The 23041-nt window shown below is 36.6% G+C and overlaps 1 protein-coding gene across 1 annotated transcript in view; it reads right to left on the bottom strand.

Moving 5' to 3' along the window:
• SLC27A6 (solute carrier family 27 member 6) overlaps positions 1-23041 on the bottom strand; it is a 58867-nt gene that overhangs the window by 3341 nt on the left and 32485 nt on the right. Inside the window, exons 5-9 of the mRNA XM_081232441.1 lie at positions 14497-14691; positions 6236-6326; positions 3282-3480; positions 1898-1995; positions 598-728 (exon numbers count right to left, since the gene is read on the bottom strand). Of these exons, the coding sequence (XP_081088567.1) occupies positions 598-728; positions 1898-1995; positions 3282-3480; positions 6236-6326; positions 14497-14691 (714 nt within the window). The remainder of the gene's footprint in view (positions 1-597; positions 729-1897; positions 1996-3281; positions 3481-6235; positions 6327-14496; positions 14692-23041) is intronic.

Raw genomic sequence — 23041 nt, 5'->3', positions numbered from 1 at the left:
GGCTGGATAAATGAGCAGGCAAAGTTACCCAGGAGCTGAGAAAATTTGTTTTCTTTTTATTGGACTTTACTCCAGCAGCCTAACAAGAGAAAGCCCACCTCTCAAAACCAATGAATTCAGAATTCCCCCAAAATATAAGGTCCCCGAAAGAGACTGGACAGAATGAAGATAAAAAATTAAAGGCAAAATTGCTTAAAGCCAATTGCCTTGAGGGTCTACACACATCCTGCAGACACTTTGATGTCAGCTTGGTAGAACCTAATTTTAGGTACACAGCACCAAATGTCTTCACAAAGCATTAAGGCATGTGTAAGATTTGGGTTTGGCTTGCCACCATCACTGGGACCCTCATTTATCTGATTGAAGAGGAGGAGAGCAACAAATAGGACAACGACAAAGACTTCCTAGCATTTTATTGTCCTCCCTTCTATAATTAGGCTTCAAATATGGCATAAATTAGCATCCCAATGCTTTTCATTGTTCTTGAAATTTTCTAATAAAAATAAAATGCACCTATTATCTAAGCGGTAAATATTATTTTATAACTAAACCATCTCCAGATTTCTGGTCTTAAGTTTTATGGGTTGGTAAGATTACCTGAATTCTTAAAAATTGTGGGCAGGCATAAGCCGGTAAAAATGTTACAACTTGTTCATAAACTTTTTCCAAGTCTAAAGACGTATTTGGTTTTAAAGTTATAGAAGCCATTCCTGCTTTTCCTTCACAATCTGAAAAAAAAAAAGTTTGTAATAGCATCAGTTTTACAAGTGGTAGGTGAACTTTTAAAAAAATCCAGTTAATTACACACTAATTGTTACAAATATAGACATTACATCTATTGCAGCAATAACAGTGCAACAGTATCATAATAAGTGGGTCTTTCCCTGAGCATATGATTTACTCCCTAGAAATGATTTAGGAGAAAGGAAGTGCAGAGTCTATGTTTAATTGTTTACACTACAAAAGTGAACTAGATGGAATAGAAAACACCATAAGTGACCCATAATATGCATCCTGTCACTATTATTATAAAATATTAAGAGGAAACATTTTTTAAAGGCAACTATATTTGAGAGAAATGTCCATGTTAAGCATCAATGCAAAAAATAAAGGGTATTATTCAATATCTTCAAGTTAAGAAACTAGAGGCAGGTATTTCCACAACTAATTCCACAGATCGCTTACTGCTTATCATGCCACCTTTTTTCCAGGGCTATGGAATCTCTTGTAGCATTTTCCCAGCACCCAGTGCCTGTCTATTAGAGTTAACGTCCTCTTTCTTTGCCCCCCATCCAAACATTCCCACACTCAGTGTCCCCTGCACCTACAAACATTAATTGGAAATTACTGTTATTTGCTTAAAAAAAAAAAAAAGGCAGTAAAGGGGAATAGCTGTCCTGTGATTTCAAGTTGGTCACTTTTCTTTGCCATTGTCTCACCAATGTGAGACAATCCTCATAGGCATACTTATAATGATAAATGAGGCCAACCACATTTTAAAATAATTTCTGAAAAAGATTCAACTTAACTACAAGTCAGTGTTATTAAACATTTAAATTAGAACAAGTTCCTATTTAGTGGTATGTATAAACTCTAGTCATCAAGAGAAAAATAATAGACCATTGAAAAGCTCTAAATATTCTAGCAGTGAGTCACTGATCAGAGTTTTCAAGATCTGCTTAGAAATACACACATACATTAAAATGCAGTTGGTACCTTTCCCCTGGTGTGACCACGAAGTTTGCAAGCTTGGTCTAGGGCATTACTTGCCAAGCCAAAACTAAGATATTTATTTTAATATGTGAAAAATGAAATGCTGAATTAATAAAATTGTTGCAAAGTGAAAGGAAAGTGGCACATTCTGAGAACCATTTCCAAACCTGAAATATATTCATACCTGGTACAGCTACACCATAGACATTTGTGTCCTGTATGAAATCCAACATTCCAATAATATCAGCAACCTCTGTGGTTGCAATATTTTCCCCTTTCCATCTAAACAAAAAACAAGTTCCAGTTAGTTACCTATACTTGAAGAATGAGGTGCCCAGCTTTAAGTTTTAGTGCCTTGCATTTGGCTCTATGCAAGCACCTAATAATAAAAAATAATGGCAGTTTTCAAAATGAAAAACATTTCTAAGGAAGAACATTTTTGAGAAGTCAACAAAGTTAGTATCTGTTTTTTATTTAAAATTACATCAGTATCTGTTTTTTGTTTGTTTGTTTGTTTTTGAAGTACGCGGGCCTCTCACTGTCGTGGCCTCTCCCGTTGTGGAGCACAGGCTCCGGACGCACAGGCTCAGTGGCCATGGCTCATGGGCCTAGCCGCTCCGTGGCATGTGGGATCTTCCCAGACCGGGGCACGAACCCGTGTCCCCTGCATCGGCAGGCGGACTCTCAACCACTGCGCCACCAGGGAAGCCCAGTATCTGTTTTTTAATTTAAAATTACATTATCTGTGTCTCATTGGTATCAACTGCTACTGTAAAAGGGTTTTTTTAATATGTCATAAAAAATAAAATAACAACAAATCCCTCTTTGTTTTGTAATATAATAACAGTGAAGTACAAAGCATTCTCTATCTCTAATGATAGAGAAAACTGAAAGGAAAGCTATAGTTGTCTTTTGGTGTACTGGCCCCCTTGAATTTCTAGGAATTAACCCCTTTGGCTCTTTTAATGCATATGAATGTTTTAATTAAAATGATTTTACATAAGGTGACCTCCTAACATGTCACAAAGAAGGTGAGGAAATAGGAGGTATAATTCATTTATTCATTCAAACGTTTTTGGACTGTCTACTGTCTGTCCTCTACTGTTCTATAGTCATTGATTAGTAAAGCAAAATAAATTCATAAGCCTAAAATAACCCTAAGGAATTAAAAAAGCACATATAAGAAAGGGAAATTTTGCTGTTTCACTATTTTTGCCATTAGGTCAAGAATTAGACCATATTTGACTAAATTGGTTTTCTGTTTTAACCCTACCAATTAGACTTCACATCAGCCTGCCTGTATCATATGCTAAAAAAAAAAAGGAGCTCACTGATTTGGACCCAAATGATTCATTAAGATAATTACAAAAATGACATCAAAATGTAACTTATGTTTCAATCTAGAAACAGATGCGCAGTGAATTTTTAAACTGGGAGACATTATTGAGATAAAAACTCTCCGTTCCCTGAAGGTAGACAGCAGGTGGTGTATAATGTTTCCACAGAGCCTCACTCAGAGCAGGGTTCACAATCACGGAGCAAGCTTTGCAACCGACGCTATTTCATACCTGAAAGTGTCTCCAATACGGTCCCAAAAATAAAGGAAATTCTCCTGGTCTTGGACCATTAAATCTCCGGTGTTAAAGTAAACATCTCCCTTCTTAAAAACGTCACAAAGCAATTTCTTTTCTGTGTGCTTCCTATTTCCAGCATAGCCAAAGAAGGGATTCTTTGCATTCACTGGAGAAATGAGAAGTCCAGGTTCCCCTGGGAGAGACGTATTTTCAGTGATTTGATTAAAACTATTATTACACACACCATGCATGTACCTAAGTTACATATGACCAACACATCCAGTGTAGCTTATCTTACTTTCCTCTGAACTTATTTTTATTATATTTGACATCAATTACTCTGGGTGCCTAAATCTAACACCATTTCACAGACTGCCGAAGCACAAATCACTTTGGAAAAACTAACAAAAAGGAAATTGAATGTAAAGAAAGGAATATTAAATTTATTTTACATCCTGGGTGGATACAGCAATGGCTACTTTTTTTGATTATGTAGATTCTAACACTGATAATAATGACAATTATATAAATAACAACTACAATAATAATTTTAAATAAGATTATGATGGTAGCAATATTTATTTATTGGGCACTTACTATGGAGCAAGCCCCATGAGAAATGCAACTGTCACCTTATTAATTTTTCAAAGAAATCCTTTGAAATTGATCATTATAATACCTATTTCACAGGGAAGGCACTACGGTCCAGAAGAAGGAAGTATGTTAGCAAAGCCCAACAGATAAAAAGGAATGGACCTAGAACTCAAATTCAAGTCCCTATGATTTTTCTGTACAATATTATCTCTGATTTAATAAATATGTTATAAGAAGCTTAAGAATATGTTTTATTCCTCTGGAATGTTAGTCTGGAAATCCTAAATGGACAGGAGATAAGCCACGAAATTCATTAGTTTTACTTACATTTAGACACATTATTTAAAATAATTTTTAATCAGACTTATTCAAGTTAATCAAGATACTGCCCAGCAATCAACAAGGTAACTACTTCTAAGAGTAGAAGACAAAGGGGAGCAGCAATCACTTCCCCAGAAGTGATTTCAAGGCCATTGTTGGCTTGTTTTGGCCACTGTGAAGACAACTAACATCTATGTGATGGGTTAGATGAGGCTGTATTCCAGCAAACTCTAAAGCAATTTATGTCATTTTAACACTCTCTTTTCAATTCTTATTGCTCCCACTCCTCTGGACATTATGGGTTCCAAGGGCACACATGCCACTGGCCAAGACTAGCCTGCCCTGACTCAGCAGGGACCCCTCACTGTCACTGTCCTCACCGACACCATCATTATCATCGTTAGCATAATCACTGCCATTGTTACACTTATTGAGCACTTTCTGGGTACCGGTCACTATTCTGAGCACTTTACATATGTATCCCATCTCATCCTCATCACAAACCTGTAAGACAAGGCCTCATATTGTATTCATTTTACAAGTGAAATTGAGGAAGAAAAAGTAATTTGCCCAATCTTACACAGCTGCCAAATGTTGAAGTTGGAATGTTTTTAACGAGGTCCATCTGAATCCAAAGGCTCTCCTCCCTCACGTATCCCATCCATCTACATCCCCTATATACATTTCAGAATTCTCTAAGTCTCCTATACTTCCCTTAAAATTTATGCTTTATTTTTCTTCTTCAGGACACAGGTGATAGTTTCTTCACTGACAGATTGGTTATTGCGAATGCTTAAAAAGGTCAGAGTGTATACTTATCTTTCCCTCCCAGGCATACTTTATGAAAGACACAATGCTTTAATGTAAAATAAAATTGAGCAATCCATAATGAGAATTACAAAATTGTAAAGCAGATATTTGGGGACAATCTGTTTTTGAAAAACCCTGAGGTTGCATAAGTAGTTCTGGGATTCAAGTTCCAATATCAGATATTACTGTAATTGTAATAAATAAAACACACTAGAAAAGAGTGCTTAAATAAAGTTCTTTGCAATCTCCTTAGAAGTGACTTTTTTCTTAGATGCTGTCTATAGAGTTGAATTAGAGAAAGATATTTGATAAACGCTCTTGAAATTCAGAGGATTGGGAAATTTGTTTTTTAAAAGACAAGGCTTATATTTTTTGTCCAATCTTTCAGCTACCAGGAAAACAACCAAAACCCTAAAACTAAAACAAAGAAACCCGGGTCTGTGACCTTTATCTCCATATTTGAAGTCATCTCTGAAATGTAGTTTAAACATATTCTGAGGCAGTAAAAAGTAACTTTGGCCTGATTCTTTCAGACTGGATCTCAAACCAATTCTAAGGGCACATCTCTACATTTAATTTACTAGATTGATTATATGCAGCCGCATGTTAACTGGGGCACTTGCTTTCATTAAAATTTCTAACCCAAAACTATGAGAAAGACTAGCCTGGTGGAGGAGGAGTGGGAGGAAGAAGAGAAAGGGGGGTAGGTAACTGGCCACATCACAGGCCCTCCAGAGGGCTCTGCATACATCATCTCATTAAACTATCAACAATCACCTCCCGAAAGAAATACTGCCACCTCCACTCTGCATATGAAGAAAATGAGACTCAGACAGGTTGAGTGACCTACCCAAAGCTGGACAGTTTCTAAGTGTGAGAGCCCAGATTTAAATCCAAGTCTGTCTCACTTTCCACTATACATAGAATCATAAATTGCCATTAATTTTTATATTATATCTTGGTGGTACAGGACATCAGACATATGCCACTGTAAGAGTGGTGGATTAAGAAAACTATAAGCCCACAGTAATCACTTTTAAATTTTCGTAATTACCATCTGAGTGACCCACGTGGGGCCTCTAACTTCTAATAATTAAATCATTCTACCTGTATTAAAATTCCATTAAATTAGAAATAACCATTCTTTCTCTTCTAAATTCAGTAATTAAAGAGAAATTCAGGAACTTTGCCTGAGGAGACATCTTCAAATACAAGAATCTTACCTTTTTTCACATGACTACACCAGCCGTGTTCATTTCTAATGGGTTCATCTTTCTGAAAATCATACTTTATCAAGTCAAAAGTGAAAAAAAGCTGCAAAAACAAAATGAAACAAAAACAAGATTTAGTTATTTACTTGTGCAATGACATCTCCTGGTAGTAGATTTAAATCTCAGTCAACTGAAATACAGAATTAGAATGTGGATTTATTAAAACAAGTAAGCTTTCCTGGTAAAAAGTTAAATAAATATTTAAAAATCAAAACTGAAGGTGTTGGTAACCAGCGCTCATGTACTGGCATTTACTTTCACTTCTTTTATGCTGCACCCTACCTTAGAAAAGCCTTACTAATTTTAATCTTTTTTTTAAGTTTTTTTTTTGATGTGGACCATTTTTAAAGTCTTTATTGAACCTGTTACAGTATTGCTTCTGTTTTATGTTTTGGTTTTTTGGCCCCGAGGCATGTGGGATCTTAGCTCCCCGACCAGGGATCGAAATCTTAACCACTGGACAGCCAAGGAACTCCCCTAATTTGAGTACCAGGAAGCAATCCTTGCACAAAATCACATACTCTGCTAACTATAGTTAAGAGGACACTTTCTTGCCTTCTCTTTTTTGCAATCTTTCAAACATCCCTTGAAATGGAAAGTTTTAATAGAACTAAAATGTCAACTATGTGAATGCAAGGATTGTGTTGTGTATTTTAACTTACGATCCCCTGAAAAGGGATTAGATGCCTCAAAAGTACTTGTTTTTGTCACTTACTTAGACCTTTTCCCCAGGCCTTTCAACTTAATGTCCTTAAACTAACCCTCAGTACTTCTGTACACAGTTGTGGTGTAAGATGGAAATTTGTTGGAACATCCTCATCACATCAGGAAACAAGCTCCTTGGACATCTCTCCTTGACCCCCAATATTTCCAGCTCCTCTGCTCTTGTAACATTCATATTACCATGTCATGCAGATTCACAGATCCTCAAAATCTGACCCTGGGAGAGAACTGCACATTGGTTCAATCCAACTCCCTCATTTCATGCATAAGAAAATTGAGGTTTTCCCAATCAATCAAACAAGCAATCTTATTAAGCTGAACCAGCATGTAGTAAACTAAAATGGAGGTGATAAAATGAAGTGAGAAAAGATAATAATTAGGAAGGACAAACAAAAGAGAGCAAGAGAGAAGAAGGAGGAGCATGAGGAGGAGGAGAGAAATGAACAAATAAAGAATGGGAAAATATGAATAAAATTAATGAGATAAATGTAATAGTATTTTTTATTTTTATTTTTATTTTTTTGCAGTACGCGGGCCTCCCACCATTACGGCCTCTCCCACTGCGGACCACAGGCTCCGGACGCGCAGGCCCAGCGGCCATGGCTCACGGGCCCAGTCGCTCTGCGACATGTGGGATCCTCCCAGACCAGGACACGAACCCGCGTCCCCTGCATCGGCAGGCGGACTCTCAACCACTGCGCCACCAGGGAAGCCCTGTAATAGTATTATTTATTATCAAAGACTAAACACAAACATCTCAGGAAAGTCAGCATGTAACTACAACCACGATTCATTGTTTGAATTAAAATACAAATGAGAGCAACTAATATATATATATTTTATAAATTTATTTATTTATTTATTATTTTTGGCTGTGTTGGGTCTTCGTTGCTGCGTGTACGCTTTCTCTACTTGGGGCAATGGGGGCTACTCTTCATTGCAGTGCACAGGCTTCTCATTGAGATGGCTTCTCTTGTTGTGGAGCACAGGCTCTAGGCACTCAGGCTTAAGTAGTTGTGGCTCGTGAGCTCTAGAGCACAGGCTCAGTAGTTGTGGCACGTGGGCTTAGTTGCTCCGCAGCACGTGGGATCTTCCCGGATCAGGGATTGAACCCGTATCCCCTGCATTCACGGGCAGATTCTTAACCACTGAGCAACTAATATTGATTGAGTACTTACTGTGTCTGAGAGCAACTAATATTGATTGAGTACTTACTGTGTCTCAGTCACTGTGCTAAGAGCTTTTAATTTAATCATCAAAAACCCTATAAGGTAGAAATTAATATTACCCTATTTTAAGATGAGGGCCAATGAAAGAGACAGCAAAGCAAAAAAAATTGTTACTCTTGACATAAAGATTCCTATTAAAATGCAAGTTTGCATCTTGTTGGTCTTTGTAATTGGGCTAATAGGATATTGGCAACTTGCCTAATGACTGGTCAAAAGAAAGATTCCAGAGGTTCCAGAACTGCATTTATCATTTTGGCCAAACTAGAACAGAGTCCTTTTTATTACTCTCTCCTGTTTTAACATGCTTTATATTTTGAAAAATTTGCCCAGCAACTGGTAATATCATCTTTAACATTATTTCTTTTAGATTAATTTGGCAACCACACGCATGGGTAAGATTCATTCCACACCAAATCACTGTTCAGTGCACCTGTTATCAGATACAGGGGACTTTATGGTCAGAAATTGAGTAATTTTATAATACAAATGAAATTTAAATATATCACAGCACCTTCTAGAAGTAGCCTGGATCAGAGCATTAAGTCTCAGCTAGAAGGATTTCTATTTTTTTTCCTGCCTTCAAGAGGACCCATGAGGTTACAAAAATGGTTATGTTATAATAACACAAATAAAGAAATAGATGCCACACTTCAGTATCTCTTAAATGTATAGTATACATACATGTACAGGTATAGGTATAGGAAGAGGTATACATGGCCAGAACACAGCTGCAGGGGGTCTCATTTGTAATAGTCTAGACAAATGGGTCCCCAGAACTGTACAGCATACATCTATGTGACTGTGCACACTGGCCCTTGGAGTTCCCACACATACCTGTATGCTTTTGCATATTCAGATTTGTAAATTTAGAAGTTAGAAAGGGAACACAAAAATTATTTCCTCTTTAAATAAATGAGTAGACTTTGAATCCAGAAGAAAGTGACTTGTCAAAGTCAAAAAGTCAGGTAGTGGCAGGGCTGGAACTAGAGCCCTAGGTACAGTGATTCCAATTCAGGATTTTTTGCCTCAGCGTTATACTACATTGCTTTGACCTATACAGTACAGGCTCATTTATCCCACACCATAGGTAAAGGGTGGTTTCTCTGTTTCCTTAAACAGAAGACCCTTAAAAGATACAAACACACACACACACACTCATAAACTTATCATCTATCTCTCTATCATAAATATACATTTATAAACCTATAGTAACATGTAATATTATATAGAGTTGGGACATTATGAATACTCATTTCCAGGATGCACTGTTATGCAACAGCATAGTTTTCTGAATGGTTCGCAGACTTGTATTTAAAAAACAATCATTTGAAAAAAATCAAGTAAAACAGAAAAATAAGAAGAAAAAGTTAAATTTCCCCCAATTTTAACCAAAAGTAAACCATTCTTAACATGGTGTAATATATTCTCAATACAAAGTGATCCGTGGCCATTCTACCTAAAATTTCAAAAACGCCTCCCAATACACATGCACACACACACAATCTCCTTTCCCTGTTTAATTTTCCTCTTTTGCACTTATGAGTATGTGCTATAGACTGTATTTTATTTATTGATCTTGTCTGTTTTCTGTCTTCCTCAATAGAACATGACCTGCACATGGGCAGGAATTTATGTGCATTTTGTTCACTGTGCTCACTTGTGTCAGGCATACTGGAAACTTATTATAAATATATATAAAGAAAGGCATTTGATGAACATCATTACAAATGCATTTAAATCAATAGAGGGAAAGGTATGAAACTGATTAGTAAAATAATTTATGAAAAATGAAATCACACCATTCTAGTAAATGCAATCAATTTAAATTTTCTTGAATTTAACAAAAGAAAATGGAACCAAAGTTAAACTAAAATGTGTCTTTAGCATAAGAGATACCAGTCCCTATGGGATAAAAGAATTTAAGTTTAACCACAAATTTAATTAGAGGCGTGGCCTTTGCTCTCAGCTTCTGGGAGATAATCTCAAAGCCCTCACAATGTCATGAGGGACAGGACTTTTTATTTGCCTAAGGACCTTGGGCAACCAGATAGTAACTCTATGATTGAGAGTGGGTCTCTGAGCCATGCCAATAATGTTATGTAGGGTTGGGCTTTGGGTCACCCAGCTTGACCTCCTGAGGGACTGGAGGTGGAGGTTGACCACAGAGGCAGCCAACTAGATTTAAAAGATTGAGCACCTGCAAAAGACTCTGGACATCAAGGCTGGATGAGCTTCCTGAGTTGGCAATACTCCATCTATTGTCACACATCAATTCCAGGAGAGTAATACCCTCCTGACTTCACAAGAGAGGATAACTGGAAGCCTTGCATTTGTTACCCTCCTGGATTCTACCCTACTGTTCCTTCCCTTGACTGATGTTAATCTATATCCTTTAGGTGTAATAAACTGTAACTATTATATGGTTTTTGGTGAGTTTTGTGTTCCTTCCAGTGAATTATCAAACTTAAAGGTGGTCTTAGGGACTCCCAAACCACAACTGATGTTAGATGTGAAGGTGGTCCCACGTGAACTGCTTTCTAACTTCACAGTTGGCTAAATTTCTTAGTCTCTAAAAGATGCCTACTTTAAGACAATAAAAAAAGTTTATACAAATGTGAGCAAAAGGAGCCTTTTTATTAAGTCTCATACTTTACTTTGTATCTATGGATTTACCACCATAAAAGATGAGATAATCAATACTTATACCTTCTTCTCTCCTCCCACACAATTACCATTTTTGTTAGTTATAAGTATTCTTATATTGTCAGGATTTATACTTCCATTTGATCTATAAACATAATTCAGAGCTTTTCAATCCTCTATATTTAAGTGGATTCAATCAAACCTTTCAAGTGAAGGTGGTTCCTTCCATTTCTAAACTGCTTTATCCTCAGGTTCACTAGAATTTTTCATTCAGTGAATATAAAGTAGTATATTTCTGTAAGTACATGGGAATTATATTCTCTGATTTCTTAAAAGTGTGAGAACACTACTTTGTTGCCTTTGGACTTGTAGGACAAGTTTGCTAGAACTAAAATTCTTAGGTGAAAACATTACTTTCTTTTTTGGGGGGCACTGAGTGTAATGTTTTTGTTTCAAAAGATGCCTGAGACATTTCCCATCTTCACCGTATACTTTGTACATCTTTTGCTTTTTCTGCCTTAGCATCTTCTTATGGTTCTTCAATTTACATTCAGTAATTTCACCAGAATATATATATTTTCTGATGGTCATTCTGTACCATATTTTTCCCCCTGGAACATAATGTGCTCTTTTGCTAAAGATTCAAATCTTTATTTTCAGGAATTTTTCATCTATTAGGTTTCAAATAGTTTTTTTCACTTTGACTTGTTTTCTTCTGCCAGAACATGAACGAAGCACATGTCAGATCATTGTCTATGTTTTCAAATTTTACCTTTTTAATTTATTTTATATTATTATTTGCTTATTCCTTACGTCTGCGTGACTCCTTAATCACATCCATCTTGCTAACAATCTTTTCAGTCTTGTTTATTTTTAAGTCCTTCAGTGTGGTGTTCAGCTCTGTAATATTTTCATTTTTCCCTTTTATTCTTTTTCCTTTGGGTTGAGCATGTCTACTTTCCAACTCCCTTTGTTGATCTATGATTTCCTTGCATTTTCCTTTGAGCTCTTATGTGTTTTTGTTTTGTTTTGTTTTGTTTTTTTGTGGTATGTGGGCCTCGCACCGTTGTGGCCTCTCCCGTTGCGGAGCACAGGCTCCGGACGTGCAGGCTCAATGGCCATGGCTCACGGGCCCAGCCGCTCCGCGGCATGTGGGATCCTCCCGGACCGGGGCACGAACCCGTGTCCCCTGCATCGGCAGGCGGACTCTCAACCACTGCGCCACCAGGGAAGCCCGAGCTCTTATGTTTAAAGAGAATATTATTACAATTTTTTGAACCTATGGGAAATTGTTTTCCTAAACATTTTCTGGCCATTTGGGGGGACTTATTATTTTGATATTCATACATATATTTTTAGTTGCTTTTATTTAGATTCATTTTCTCCCTTTCTTTCAAGTTTTATTTCCTCTATGGATTTCATGTTTGTTCCTTCCCAATTATTACTACTGGGCATAGAAAAGGAGAAGGCGGTCCCCAATTTTTACTTGGATTTATCTCTCAAATGCACTGTCACTAAATTTTTTATATTATTTGCTTTGGGGGCATATATGGGACACACCTCCCTTCAGTTTCATGCATTTAAATAGTAAGCACAGAAATAATAGCACAGAAGAAGGACATTTGGGTCAGAGGAACTCTGTTGCTGCTTCATCTTTTTCTTTCAGTTTTAACATCCTATTTCCATTTAGAGGCTGATTCATCTCTGAGACGTTAAGTGTAAGCCTCCAATAAGTTTAAATTTTTTAGAGACACACTTAAATCTCCTCACATAGTTATGAAAGAGTTATTGGTTCAATTTTTTTCTGATTATCTGCTCCATGAAACAACATGCAAATGAAATGATAAAAGACTAGAATTCATATGACATTGAGTACTTTTTTTTCATTTTCAAACTGAAGAAAAAAAACAGAAAAAAAAATCAGAAGTTGCCCAAATAAATTGGAGACAATAATAACTTCCTGCATTATGGACATTATAACAGTCTGACAGGGACTTTAAGATATTAGAAAATTATAATGAGGTCAAGCCAGTAATACAAAATACAAATCTTCATTGTGTTCCTATTACATGATTACCTAGGAATGACTCAGCTTCACCAAAAGGCTTTAATTATGAATACCAAATTTTTAACGGAACCAGAGCAATCCATTGAGAAAATTAACTGTAAAGAATGTAATAATACTCGGTAATATCAGCACTTACTTTCCCCCAATTATTTTTGTTCGCAATGCACATGTATTTCTGAAATGTCAACAAGACCCTCACAGTCCCACAAAACGCATTATAAAAATAGTATGTACCTTCTTTAAGTTTCAAACATTAGGTCAATTTATACCAGCTTTGAATCTATTTCTTTACTCTTTAAAAATTATACTTTTATCTCGTTTGATAATCCTCACTAAATGTTTTTTTACTTTTTAAAATTATGCTTTTTATTACTTCCTTTTATACTCTTTGAGTTTATTTTAGTTGTTTTTTAAAATTAACTTACAGAAATGGATATTTAGCTCACTAATTTTCAGCTATTCTTATCTGAGTTTTGAAATGTAACATTTTCATTATGATTCAGCTTAAATTATTTTCTATTTCTATTTCTCTATTATGATTTTTTTCTTTGACTCATAGAAATTTAGAGATGTTTCATTTCCAAATATATAGGAGATGATCTAGCTGTTATTTTAAACATTTCTATCTTAATTAAACTGTGGTCAGAGAACATAATCCATATATACTCAAGTCTATGAAATTTGCTGGAATTCCCTATGTGGTCCTGTAATCTTTGTGAATGTGTGATAAACACTTAAAAATAATGGATATTCTGCAGTTTTTAAATGCAGTGCCCTATATATGTTCATTAGTTCAAATAGTTTAGTTATTGTATTATTCTAATACACCATGTCATTGAAAAAACTTTTTGCATGTTCTATCAAATAGTAAAGAGCTAAAATAAAATATTCTACTATGATTCTGGATTTGTTTGTTTCCCCTTGAGGTTATATAAATTTTGACACTTTAAAAAATTTTTCATTTTTATTATTTAAAAATAATATTGTTGAATATAAATTCTATTTTGATAATTATTTCTTCCAAACAAGTTGAAGATATCTGTCCACTATATTTTGTCTTCCATGGTTGCTATTGAGAAATTAGCTGTCTTTTACTCCTAAGAAGGTAATTTTTTGGCTACTTTAAAAATTTTAGTGATATCTTGACATAGTTTTTAAGGAAACCATATATTAGAAGCCTACATATAATTTTTGAGTGATATAAAAATGAATGGAAAGTTGAAATAGTGGATTGAAAACACAGAAAATGGAGTCAAATTAATATATGTCGGGACCTATGCTTGTTTATACATTATATCATTAAATTTGAAAACTGAACAAAAGAACTAACTATCATTATCCCCATATTACAGGGGGAAAAGATGGGAGATAATTGAGGTTTTCACAGTCTATGGCACCACAGTTCATCTAGAGGCCACTATGTTATTTATAGAAGTTCTCAAATTAAAAAAAAAGGCGATAATATTTAGCATAATTTACAAGCACAAAGTCTAGAGGAGAGGTTAGCAGATCTCAATATATTTCTTTTGTAAAGAAAATATTGTACTTACTTTGTGAAGGAAATTTGCTCTCCCAACTGATCCAATTTTCCCAGTGTGATTCATGAAACAAATGTTTCCTTCAGTAGCTCCATAAAGCTCACACATCTTAATATTTCCAAATCTGTCTAAAAATTCTCTCCATACATCACTCCGTATGCCATTTCCAACTGCCAAACGTACCCGATGATCCTTTTCTCCTTCTCTCTGTTAGAAGAAAAGATTTTACTTATAATTTATTATTTCCAGTTCCCAATTTTTTCTTTCGTTGCTATTACTTAAATAGCAACCATCCAGAAGTAAGTTGCATGTGTGCAATAATGCAAAGGAGTAAAAAAAATATCATGTAAGTCCATGGCAGAACTAAGTCCAATAGCTAATGAAACTAACACTGGCCCAGAGTAATATAGCTTTATTTCCCTATATCTGGCAAAATCGCTTCCTAAATTTGAGATGCTGAAGTCTTATTTTTCCTGAAATATGCTTTCTTCCTTACCAGAATGGAGGTTCCTCAAAAAACTAAAAGTAGAACTACCATATGATCCAACAATTCCACTCCTGGGTATTTATGTGAAGAAAACAAAAACTCTAATTCAAAAAGATACTGCACCCCATGTTCATTGCAGCATTATTTACAATAGCCAAGACATGGAAGCAACCTAAATGCCCATCAATATATGAATGAAGAAAATGTGGTATATATACACAATGGAATATTATTCAGTCATAAAGAAGAATGAAATCTTACCATTTGTGACAACATGGATGGACCTTGAGGGCATTATGCTAAGTGAAATAAGTCAGACAAAGAAAGACAAATTCTGTATGATCTCACATATATGTGGCATCTAAAAAAAACAAACAACAGCAAAAGCAAAAACCCAAAACCCTGAGCAGAGAACAGATTGGTGGTTGCCAGGGGAAGGGTGAGGAGCGGGCAAAAATGGGTAAAGGGGGTCAAAAGGTACAAATTTCTAGTTATAAAATAAATAAGTCCTGGGGATGTACTGTACAGCGTGGTGACTATAATTAACAATACTGAATTGCATATCTGAAAGTTGCTAAGAGAGTAGAGTTGACCCTTGAACAACCAGGGATTAGGGACAAGGACCCTCCATGCAGTAGAAAATCCAAATGTAATTTCTAGTCAGTTCTCAGTATCACCAGTTCCACATCCACAGATTCAACCAACTGCAGATCATGTAGTACTGTGATATTTACTACTGAAAAAATCTGCATATAAGTGGACATGTCCAGCTCAAACCCATGCTATTCAAGGGTCAACTGTAAATCTTAAAGTTCTCATCACAAGGAAACGAAAATTTGCAACTATGTATGGTGTTGAATGTTAATTAGACTTATACTGGTGATCAATTTGCAATATATACAGTATATTGAATCATTACATTGTACACCTGAAACTATATGTTTTACGTCAGTTATACCTCAATTAAAAAATTAGAGTAAGAATATAGTATCAGCTTAGTAATGGTAAATCCATGATTCCTTCTGAAGTACCTCCAACCTTACAAAAGTAACACAAAATAACAAGAAATAACAATAAATAGACAACAATAATAGAGAAATCAATGTCCCTGACACAATTAAAAATTATCCAATGAACACATTCTTTACCTTAGTTCCTTCTCCGTCTTAAAGGAGATTTTAATCTATTAACTCTCAAGAACAAAGAGAATGTGAAAGAAAGGTAATTTCAAAAACTGAAAGGTGAATAGATAAAAGGCATGTGACTAAGCAGAGTAGTTAATTCTGAAATCTAAGCCCACAGTTGGGAATGCAAGACATGCAAGGAAACAACAAAAAAATGAGGAAGGCAGAAGACTTGGTTGGAAATTTGTTTAAGAAGCATCTGCACCCTTAGACACCCTGATTCGGATAATACATCTGGGAGTCTGACCTCTGCACACTGGTCAAACACTGGAGACACTCTCTGGAGAAGCCCAACCAGATACCATTTCAGGTGCAGGAATCTACTGAAAACAGTAAGTTCAATGCAAGCTTGAATACTAAATGGTGAGAACTCAGAGCCAAACTAATCTACAGAGGTAGAAATCAGAATATTGTTCACATTTGGTAGGACAATGACTGATTTTTTGATGACAACCAGGGGGAATATCTTCAAGAAGAAAATAAATAAAATTGATTAAAAATACTTGAAGTGTTGTTAAATCATATTCAGAAATTTGGGCTATGATGGAGAGATGAATTAGTAACAGGCATTTAGAAAGCAAAATTTAAAAAGTCAATTATTTTCAGTAATAAAAAGTTAAAAATTGTTATTTTATTTTAAATACATTATGTGTCAGCTATGAATAAAAAATATGTAATTTTTATAATGAAAAAACTTATATCAAAGTATTTTAAAATGATCATAATTAGATTGGTGCCATAAAGGGATAAGAAACATATGTGTGTGAATATGTGAGTAGGAAGCCAGGTAGATGATAGTTAAGACTGAAAAATCAAGAAATAGTAACATACATGTTTTATTAAGAAATATGGAAGTAAATAAAACCCAAAATATCTTAAAATAATTAAATATGTTTACCTCTAGAGGTCAAGTATTGATAGGAGGGGGTATTGTTTTCTTGAGAGTACTATTTGATTTTTCAGAATTGTAAAAGAACTAATTTAATAAAATAAAAATTAAATTAAAAAATAAAATAAGAGCCGAGGTTGTGGATACATCAGAATCTGACTTGCTGATTTCCTTAGGCCCTTAAACCCTTAAGGGTTTAAGGTAAATATTCCACTGATAGAAACAAACAAACAAACAAAACAAACAAGCAAAAAACCTCAATCAAAGTAGCTACTTCCAAGACAGAGGATTCTTTTCTACCACTAAATACTACCAGAAGCAATTCTGTCCTGGTTCCACCTCCCATGGGCATGTCCAGTATTGCCGAGCTGGCATGGAACTAGCTCTTGGATTTTTCACTGCCATTTTCATATATAAAACAGTAGTGTTGCAAATCTTAGGATTTATTCTGCTTTAACAGAGAACAATCTTTTATTTTTATTTATTTATTTTTAATTAATTAATTAATTAAAATTTTTTTTTTTGGCTGCGTTGGGTCTTCAATGCTGCGCGCGGGCTTTCTCTAGTTGTGGCAAGCGGGGGCTACTCTTTGTTGCGGCTTCTCATTTCTCATTGCAGTGGCTTCTCTTGTTGCTGAGCACAGGCTCTAGGTGCGTGGGCTTCAGTAGTTGCGGCGCATGGGCTCAGTAGTTGTGGCTTGCGGGCTCTAGAGCACAGGCTAAGTAGTTGTGGCGCACGGGCTTAGTTGCTCCGCAGCGTGTGGGATCTTCCTGGACCAGGGATCAAACCCATGTCCCCTGCATTGGCAGGCAGATTCTTAACCACTGCACCACAAGGGAAGTCCAGAGAACAATCATGATTCTTGGATGCTTTTCAGGTTAGAGATGAGTTTTAGCAAGTATTATTTATAAAATGAATTGGCACACTCTGGAAAACCAGTAAGAAGGTGGTTTACAAACCAAATTCCAGACTTTAACCTGTGTGGGCTATATAGCTATACAAGCTTACTAAATAATAATATTCATCCAAAGTCATTCAACTGATATAGAAAATAAAATCAACAAAACTAGGATAAGCCTTTTGTCTAGAAATTTCAAAGTCATGTATTTAACTCTCAAGATATGTATTTATTTAAAGTATTTAAATATTTATTCTATTTTCCTTTCATTTAAAAGAAAGCCCAGAAGATCATGCTTTGAGGAGTATGAAGAAAGATCAACAGATTCATTATTTAGAGTTGTGGGAAAAAAGAGAATGAATATTTCTTCTGTTGTTGATATGCATGCACTCCTAAAACAGGAAAATACAAATGACAATTGATATAAGGGATATAAATTAGTTATTTTCAGTTTATTGAGATACAATCTAGTTTCAGTGACATTATTCAGATTTTTGTTTACCTGATTAAAATCATGAGCATGGAAATATATATGTACATATATATATGAAAATAATATGATTGCTTTATCTATAATAATGATATAAAAATTATATGAAGCTCTGTAGCAAGATCAAAATATATAGATATATAGTTATTTTTGGCACACACACAATCACACGTATATACATAATGGAGACAGAGAGAGAGATAAACAGAAGTTTTAAAAAAACTAGGTTGCCCAGGAATGGAAACTTTACCTAAAAGATATATAATACACAATAAGGTGTTATCATAAATGTTATCAAGATGTTATCAAGGGTTAGCAGGGGCTAAATCCAGCCTACTTCCTGTTTTTGTAAATAAAGTTTTATTAGGACACAGTCACACCCATTTATATGGATTGTCTACCCTGTTTTTGCAATACAGAGGTAGAATTAAGTAGTTGTGAGAGACAGCATGATCCACAAAGCCTAAAATATTTACTAATCTGGTGCTTTACAGAAAAAGCTTGCTGACCTCTGCCCTAAATTATAAAAAAAAAAGTAAAAAAAAATCAACTTAATATTTGCACACATTAAGCACCACCAGGTAAACTGGACAACACACTGGTGCTACAAATTGGTGAAGCTTCCTCATCCAGATTCCCATTTAAGTTCATTCTATGTTTTCTTAAGAAACACTTTATCTCATTGGAAATAACTGGGAGTTGGTTTTATTTGTAAAGCAGGTGTAGAGTTTCTTATATACACTGAACATACTGGTAAGTGGGCAAAATACTGTTCACATGAGCCTTTTAAAAAATCCTACCCAGGTAGTGATGTTGTGAAGCTCTCTTGGTAACCCTGGAAGATGACTGGAAGCCAAGGGAAGGTATCAAGCAGAGCCTGAAGTAATAGCAACATTAACCCAGCGTCAACTGGCACGATGGACTGGGAGGTTGGCAGGAGTCAGAGATAGAAGCTAAAGTGGTCCAGATAAAAGATGATTAGAGGAGGAACCCAGATTATGGTCAGGGAAATGGAAAAGGAGGGTCAGCAGAAAGACAAATGTATGGAAGAAAAAATCATCAAGGTTGGCAAAGGGAGCCTTTAAACGTCGCCCTGGAGTATATGGAAATTGAGAGGAGGGTCTGAGGTTGCTAATTATATTTGGTTTTATATGCGTCCATTTTGAAGGTGATTTGTGAAATTAGTGGTAAATCATCTAAAATACAACCAAATCTTCCTAATGCTCATCTATAATTTAAAGAATCTCCTCTCTGTCCATAAGTCTCCTGAAGGCTTCTTTAATTTTATTTTTTATTTTTTAATAAATTTATTTATTTATTTATTTTGGGCTGTGTTGGGTCTTCATTACTGCATGGGGGCTTTCTCTAGTTGCAGCGACCGGGGGCTATCCTTTGTTGCAGTGTGTAGGTTTCTCACTGCGGTGTCTCCTCTTGTTGCGGAGCATGGGCTCTAGGCATACAGGCTTCAGTAGTTGTGGTGCGTGGGCTCAGTAGTTGTGGCGCATGGGCTTAGTTGCTCCGCAGCATGTGGGATCTTCCCGGACCAGGGCTCGAACCCATGTCTCCTGCATTGGCAGGCAGATTCTTAACCACTGCGTCACCAGGAGAGTCCCTGAAGGCTTCTTTAGAACAAATTCCTATTCCTTTCACTTCTTCCTGAGTTATGAAGTTACTACCTGTCACTGGATATCTAAGCTGTGTTGGGAACAGAATGAGAAGAGCATGCATAAATACAAGTACAATTAAATGAACTAATGAACACATAGCACCTTCATATGTACATATACAAGAGAAAGACACAGAGTGGCAGAGACTAAGACACAGAGAGACAGGGATGGAGAGTCTGAGAGTGCATGAGAGACAAAAAGACAGACAGAAAGCAGGAAAGGCAGAGAGTGAAAGTGAAAGAGAGAGAGAGTGAGAGAATATGAACAAAACAGAGAAAGGGACAGAGTGAAATAGGGAATCACAGAAACACAGAAACAGAGTGACATATGCAGAGGCAGAGAGAGACCCACTGCATGTGAGAGAAACACAGAGACACTCAGAGAGCTGGACACACACACACACACATGCAAAGTGAGACACATTCACACAGCACAGAGATCCACAACACACACAGAGTGAAAGACAGTGACAAAGAAGCATGCACACAGAGGGATATTCTCTGTCACTCTCTCACACACACACAAACACACACATACACACACACAACAACAACAACAACAAAAAGATATAAACTAGACACATATACCGGAAGACAGAGAGGCACACACATAGAGACACACAGCTGCTCACAGAGACATCAGTATTGAGACACACGGAAAGAGATACATGCAAATAAAGAGACCTACAAACAGAAATCAAGGCAAACAGAGTCCAAGAAGGGGGGAAAAGTAGAAATCCAGAGAGAGTGGGACAGGAACAGAAGACACGTCTGCAGCCGTATCAGAAGAAGCAAGGGAGTGAAATATGTCTGTGCCTCCATGACCAGGTTATTATATTATCTCATTTTAATCACCATGACAACCCCATGAAATAAGAAGCATTATCCCCATTTTGCACATGGGGATAATGAAGTTCAGGTCCAAAGTCATACACCAAATAAACAGAGACAGAATTTGAGCTCATCAAAGTGTAAGTGCTCTGTGGGCAGAGAGGGAGGGAAGGAACGAGGGGTGAGAGGAAAGAAGGAAAGAAGGTAAAAGAGGCGGAGGGAGAAAACCAGCTCAAAAACCCTTAACAGCCCCTGCTCTGTTTTTCCAAGCCTTCCCCCATGATTTCAGTAATAGGAAGCAATTGAAACCTGGGTTTCTAATTCAGCAGTAAGTGCTTAAATGTTTATACACTGGCACACACATAGAGTAAGCCATTTTACAGTACACAGAAAGGACTTATTTTATTGTCAGCCCTTTAAAATCCCATTTGAAATTTAAGAGAGTATTTGCTGAATGGGTCAGAGCTTTTAATGTAGAGACCCCAGGGTTATGGATTTCAGTAGACAGTCCCTCTGGCTTTCAGTACCACGCGTCACAGTGACGTGCGGATAGCAGTGAAGGAGTCACGTTACTTTGTACCAAGGCTCTTGTTTCTTCAAAACATCCTTTGAGAGCTGTTTTCCAGGAGTGTCTGTTGAGCTGCTATATTTGAGGCAGTGGTTGAACTACAGTTACCTCCTACCCAGTCACAGATTTATTCACTTGCCAAAATACGCAGGTCTCTAACAACGCCTCTTAGAAACAAAAACTCTTTCTTCCAGACCATGTGCTTAATCCTACTCAGTGAATCTATAACACACCCAGGCTGAAGAGCTTCTTTGTATGCTGAAAAGTGAAACTCTGGAGGCTCTGTTTCAATACAAGTAGTTTTGTGTATCAACCCTGATTTCTCAGGAAACAAAGATGGTTGATAGATGGAGAGACAGAAGAGAAACATAAACTCAAATTGGAAACATAGGGACAAATCATTTCTGCCTTCAGCCCTGGATAACTAGTGGCTTAATGCACAAAACAAAAGTATGGTCTAATTCCTAAAGGATCATCTAAAACATATTAACAACATGTGTTAGGGATTATGATTCTTCCATCATGATTCTATTTAACAGAAGACCTCTTTTTCCTAACACCCACTGATAATCACATACGCACATGTATCACACCCACACATCCCTGTAATAAGAAGAATAACTATACATTCCAACAGTTTGCTTCTTTCATGGACACTCTACTACTACTGGAAAAATATAGGCAGCAAGCCCAGTGGGTATCACAGAACAGGGACAAAGAAACCTTAAATGCAAACGGGATATGAGAGAATCCTGTTAACAAGAAAATAGGAACAAAACAGCAGTTTCTTATACTGAAGCAGGATAGGCATGGTGGAGGGGAGAGGGCAGGGGACTCTTTTGAGAAAGGACATAAGAGGATTTAAAAGGAGAGGCCCCCAAGGCTAAGATAGCGTGGGCTCAGCTGCCCGAGCCTTGGTGTAGCTGTCTTTCCAGTCTGGTTACGGGCAGGCCACGGTTTCAGAGATGACAGTCATCAGTTCAATGAACCATTTTAAGTCACAAATAATAGCTAGAAAAGACCTCTGTGATTGCAAATGTTACAGCAGAAAGACGTACCACATAGTGGGCTTATTTCCACTTCATTTTCTACACATAATAAGTAATTGAGATTACCATTTGCAGACCACTCACTCTGCACATGTGCTTTCTATCCTGGCAGCACTGGTGAGAACTGAAAATGGGAGGAAATCAATGCTTCAGACCAGAGGCATTGCACAGTTGCCTTGTAGAGAAAGACCAGCTCCAGGAGTCTGCAGGACTCACCTCTGACCCAAATGACTGTTTTCACTCACCTAAAAAAAGGCTGTGCAGATGTAAAGGGAGGATGATCTTCCCTGGAAACCCAGAAAGAGGTCACCTGAGCCACAACTACCACAAGTCACTAATGAACGGTCTGAAAAGTTCAGGGGCCCATTAAAAGTGCAGGGTAATTTCTGCTGTGAGCTGGAAGCAGCAATGGCCTGACACCCTTCATGCAATGATGCTGACTTTGATTTTTCCAAAGTGTCTCACTGGGCTCTGTCCTCCCCAGGCACTCTGACT

Source organism: Mesoplodon bidens (assembly GCF_964165515.1).
Source record: "Mesoplodon bidens genome assembly, chromosome: 4".
Lineage (NCBI taxonomy): Eukaryota > Metazoa > Chordata > Mammalia > Artiodactyla > Ziphiidae > Mesoplodon > Mesoplodon bidens.
This window is presented reverse-complemented; position numbering and strand designations above follow the sequence as displayed.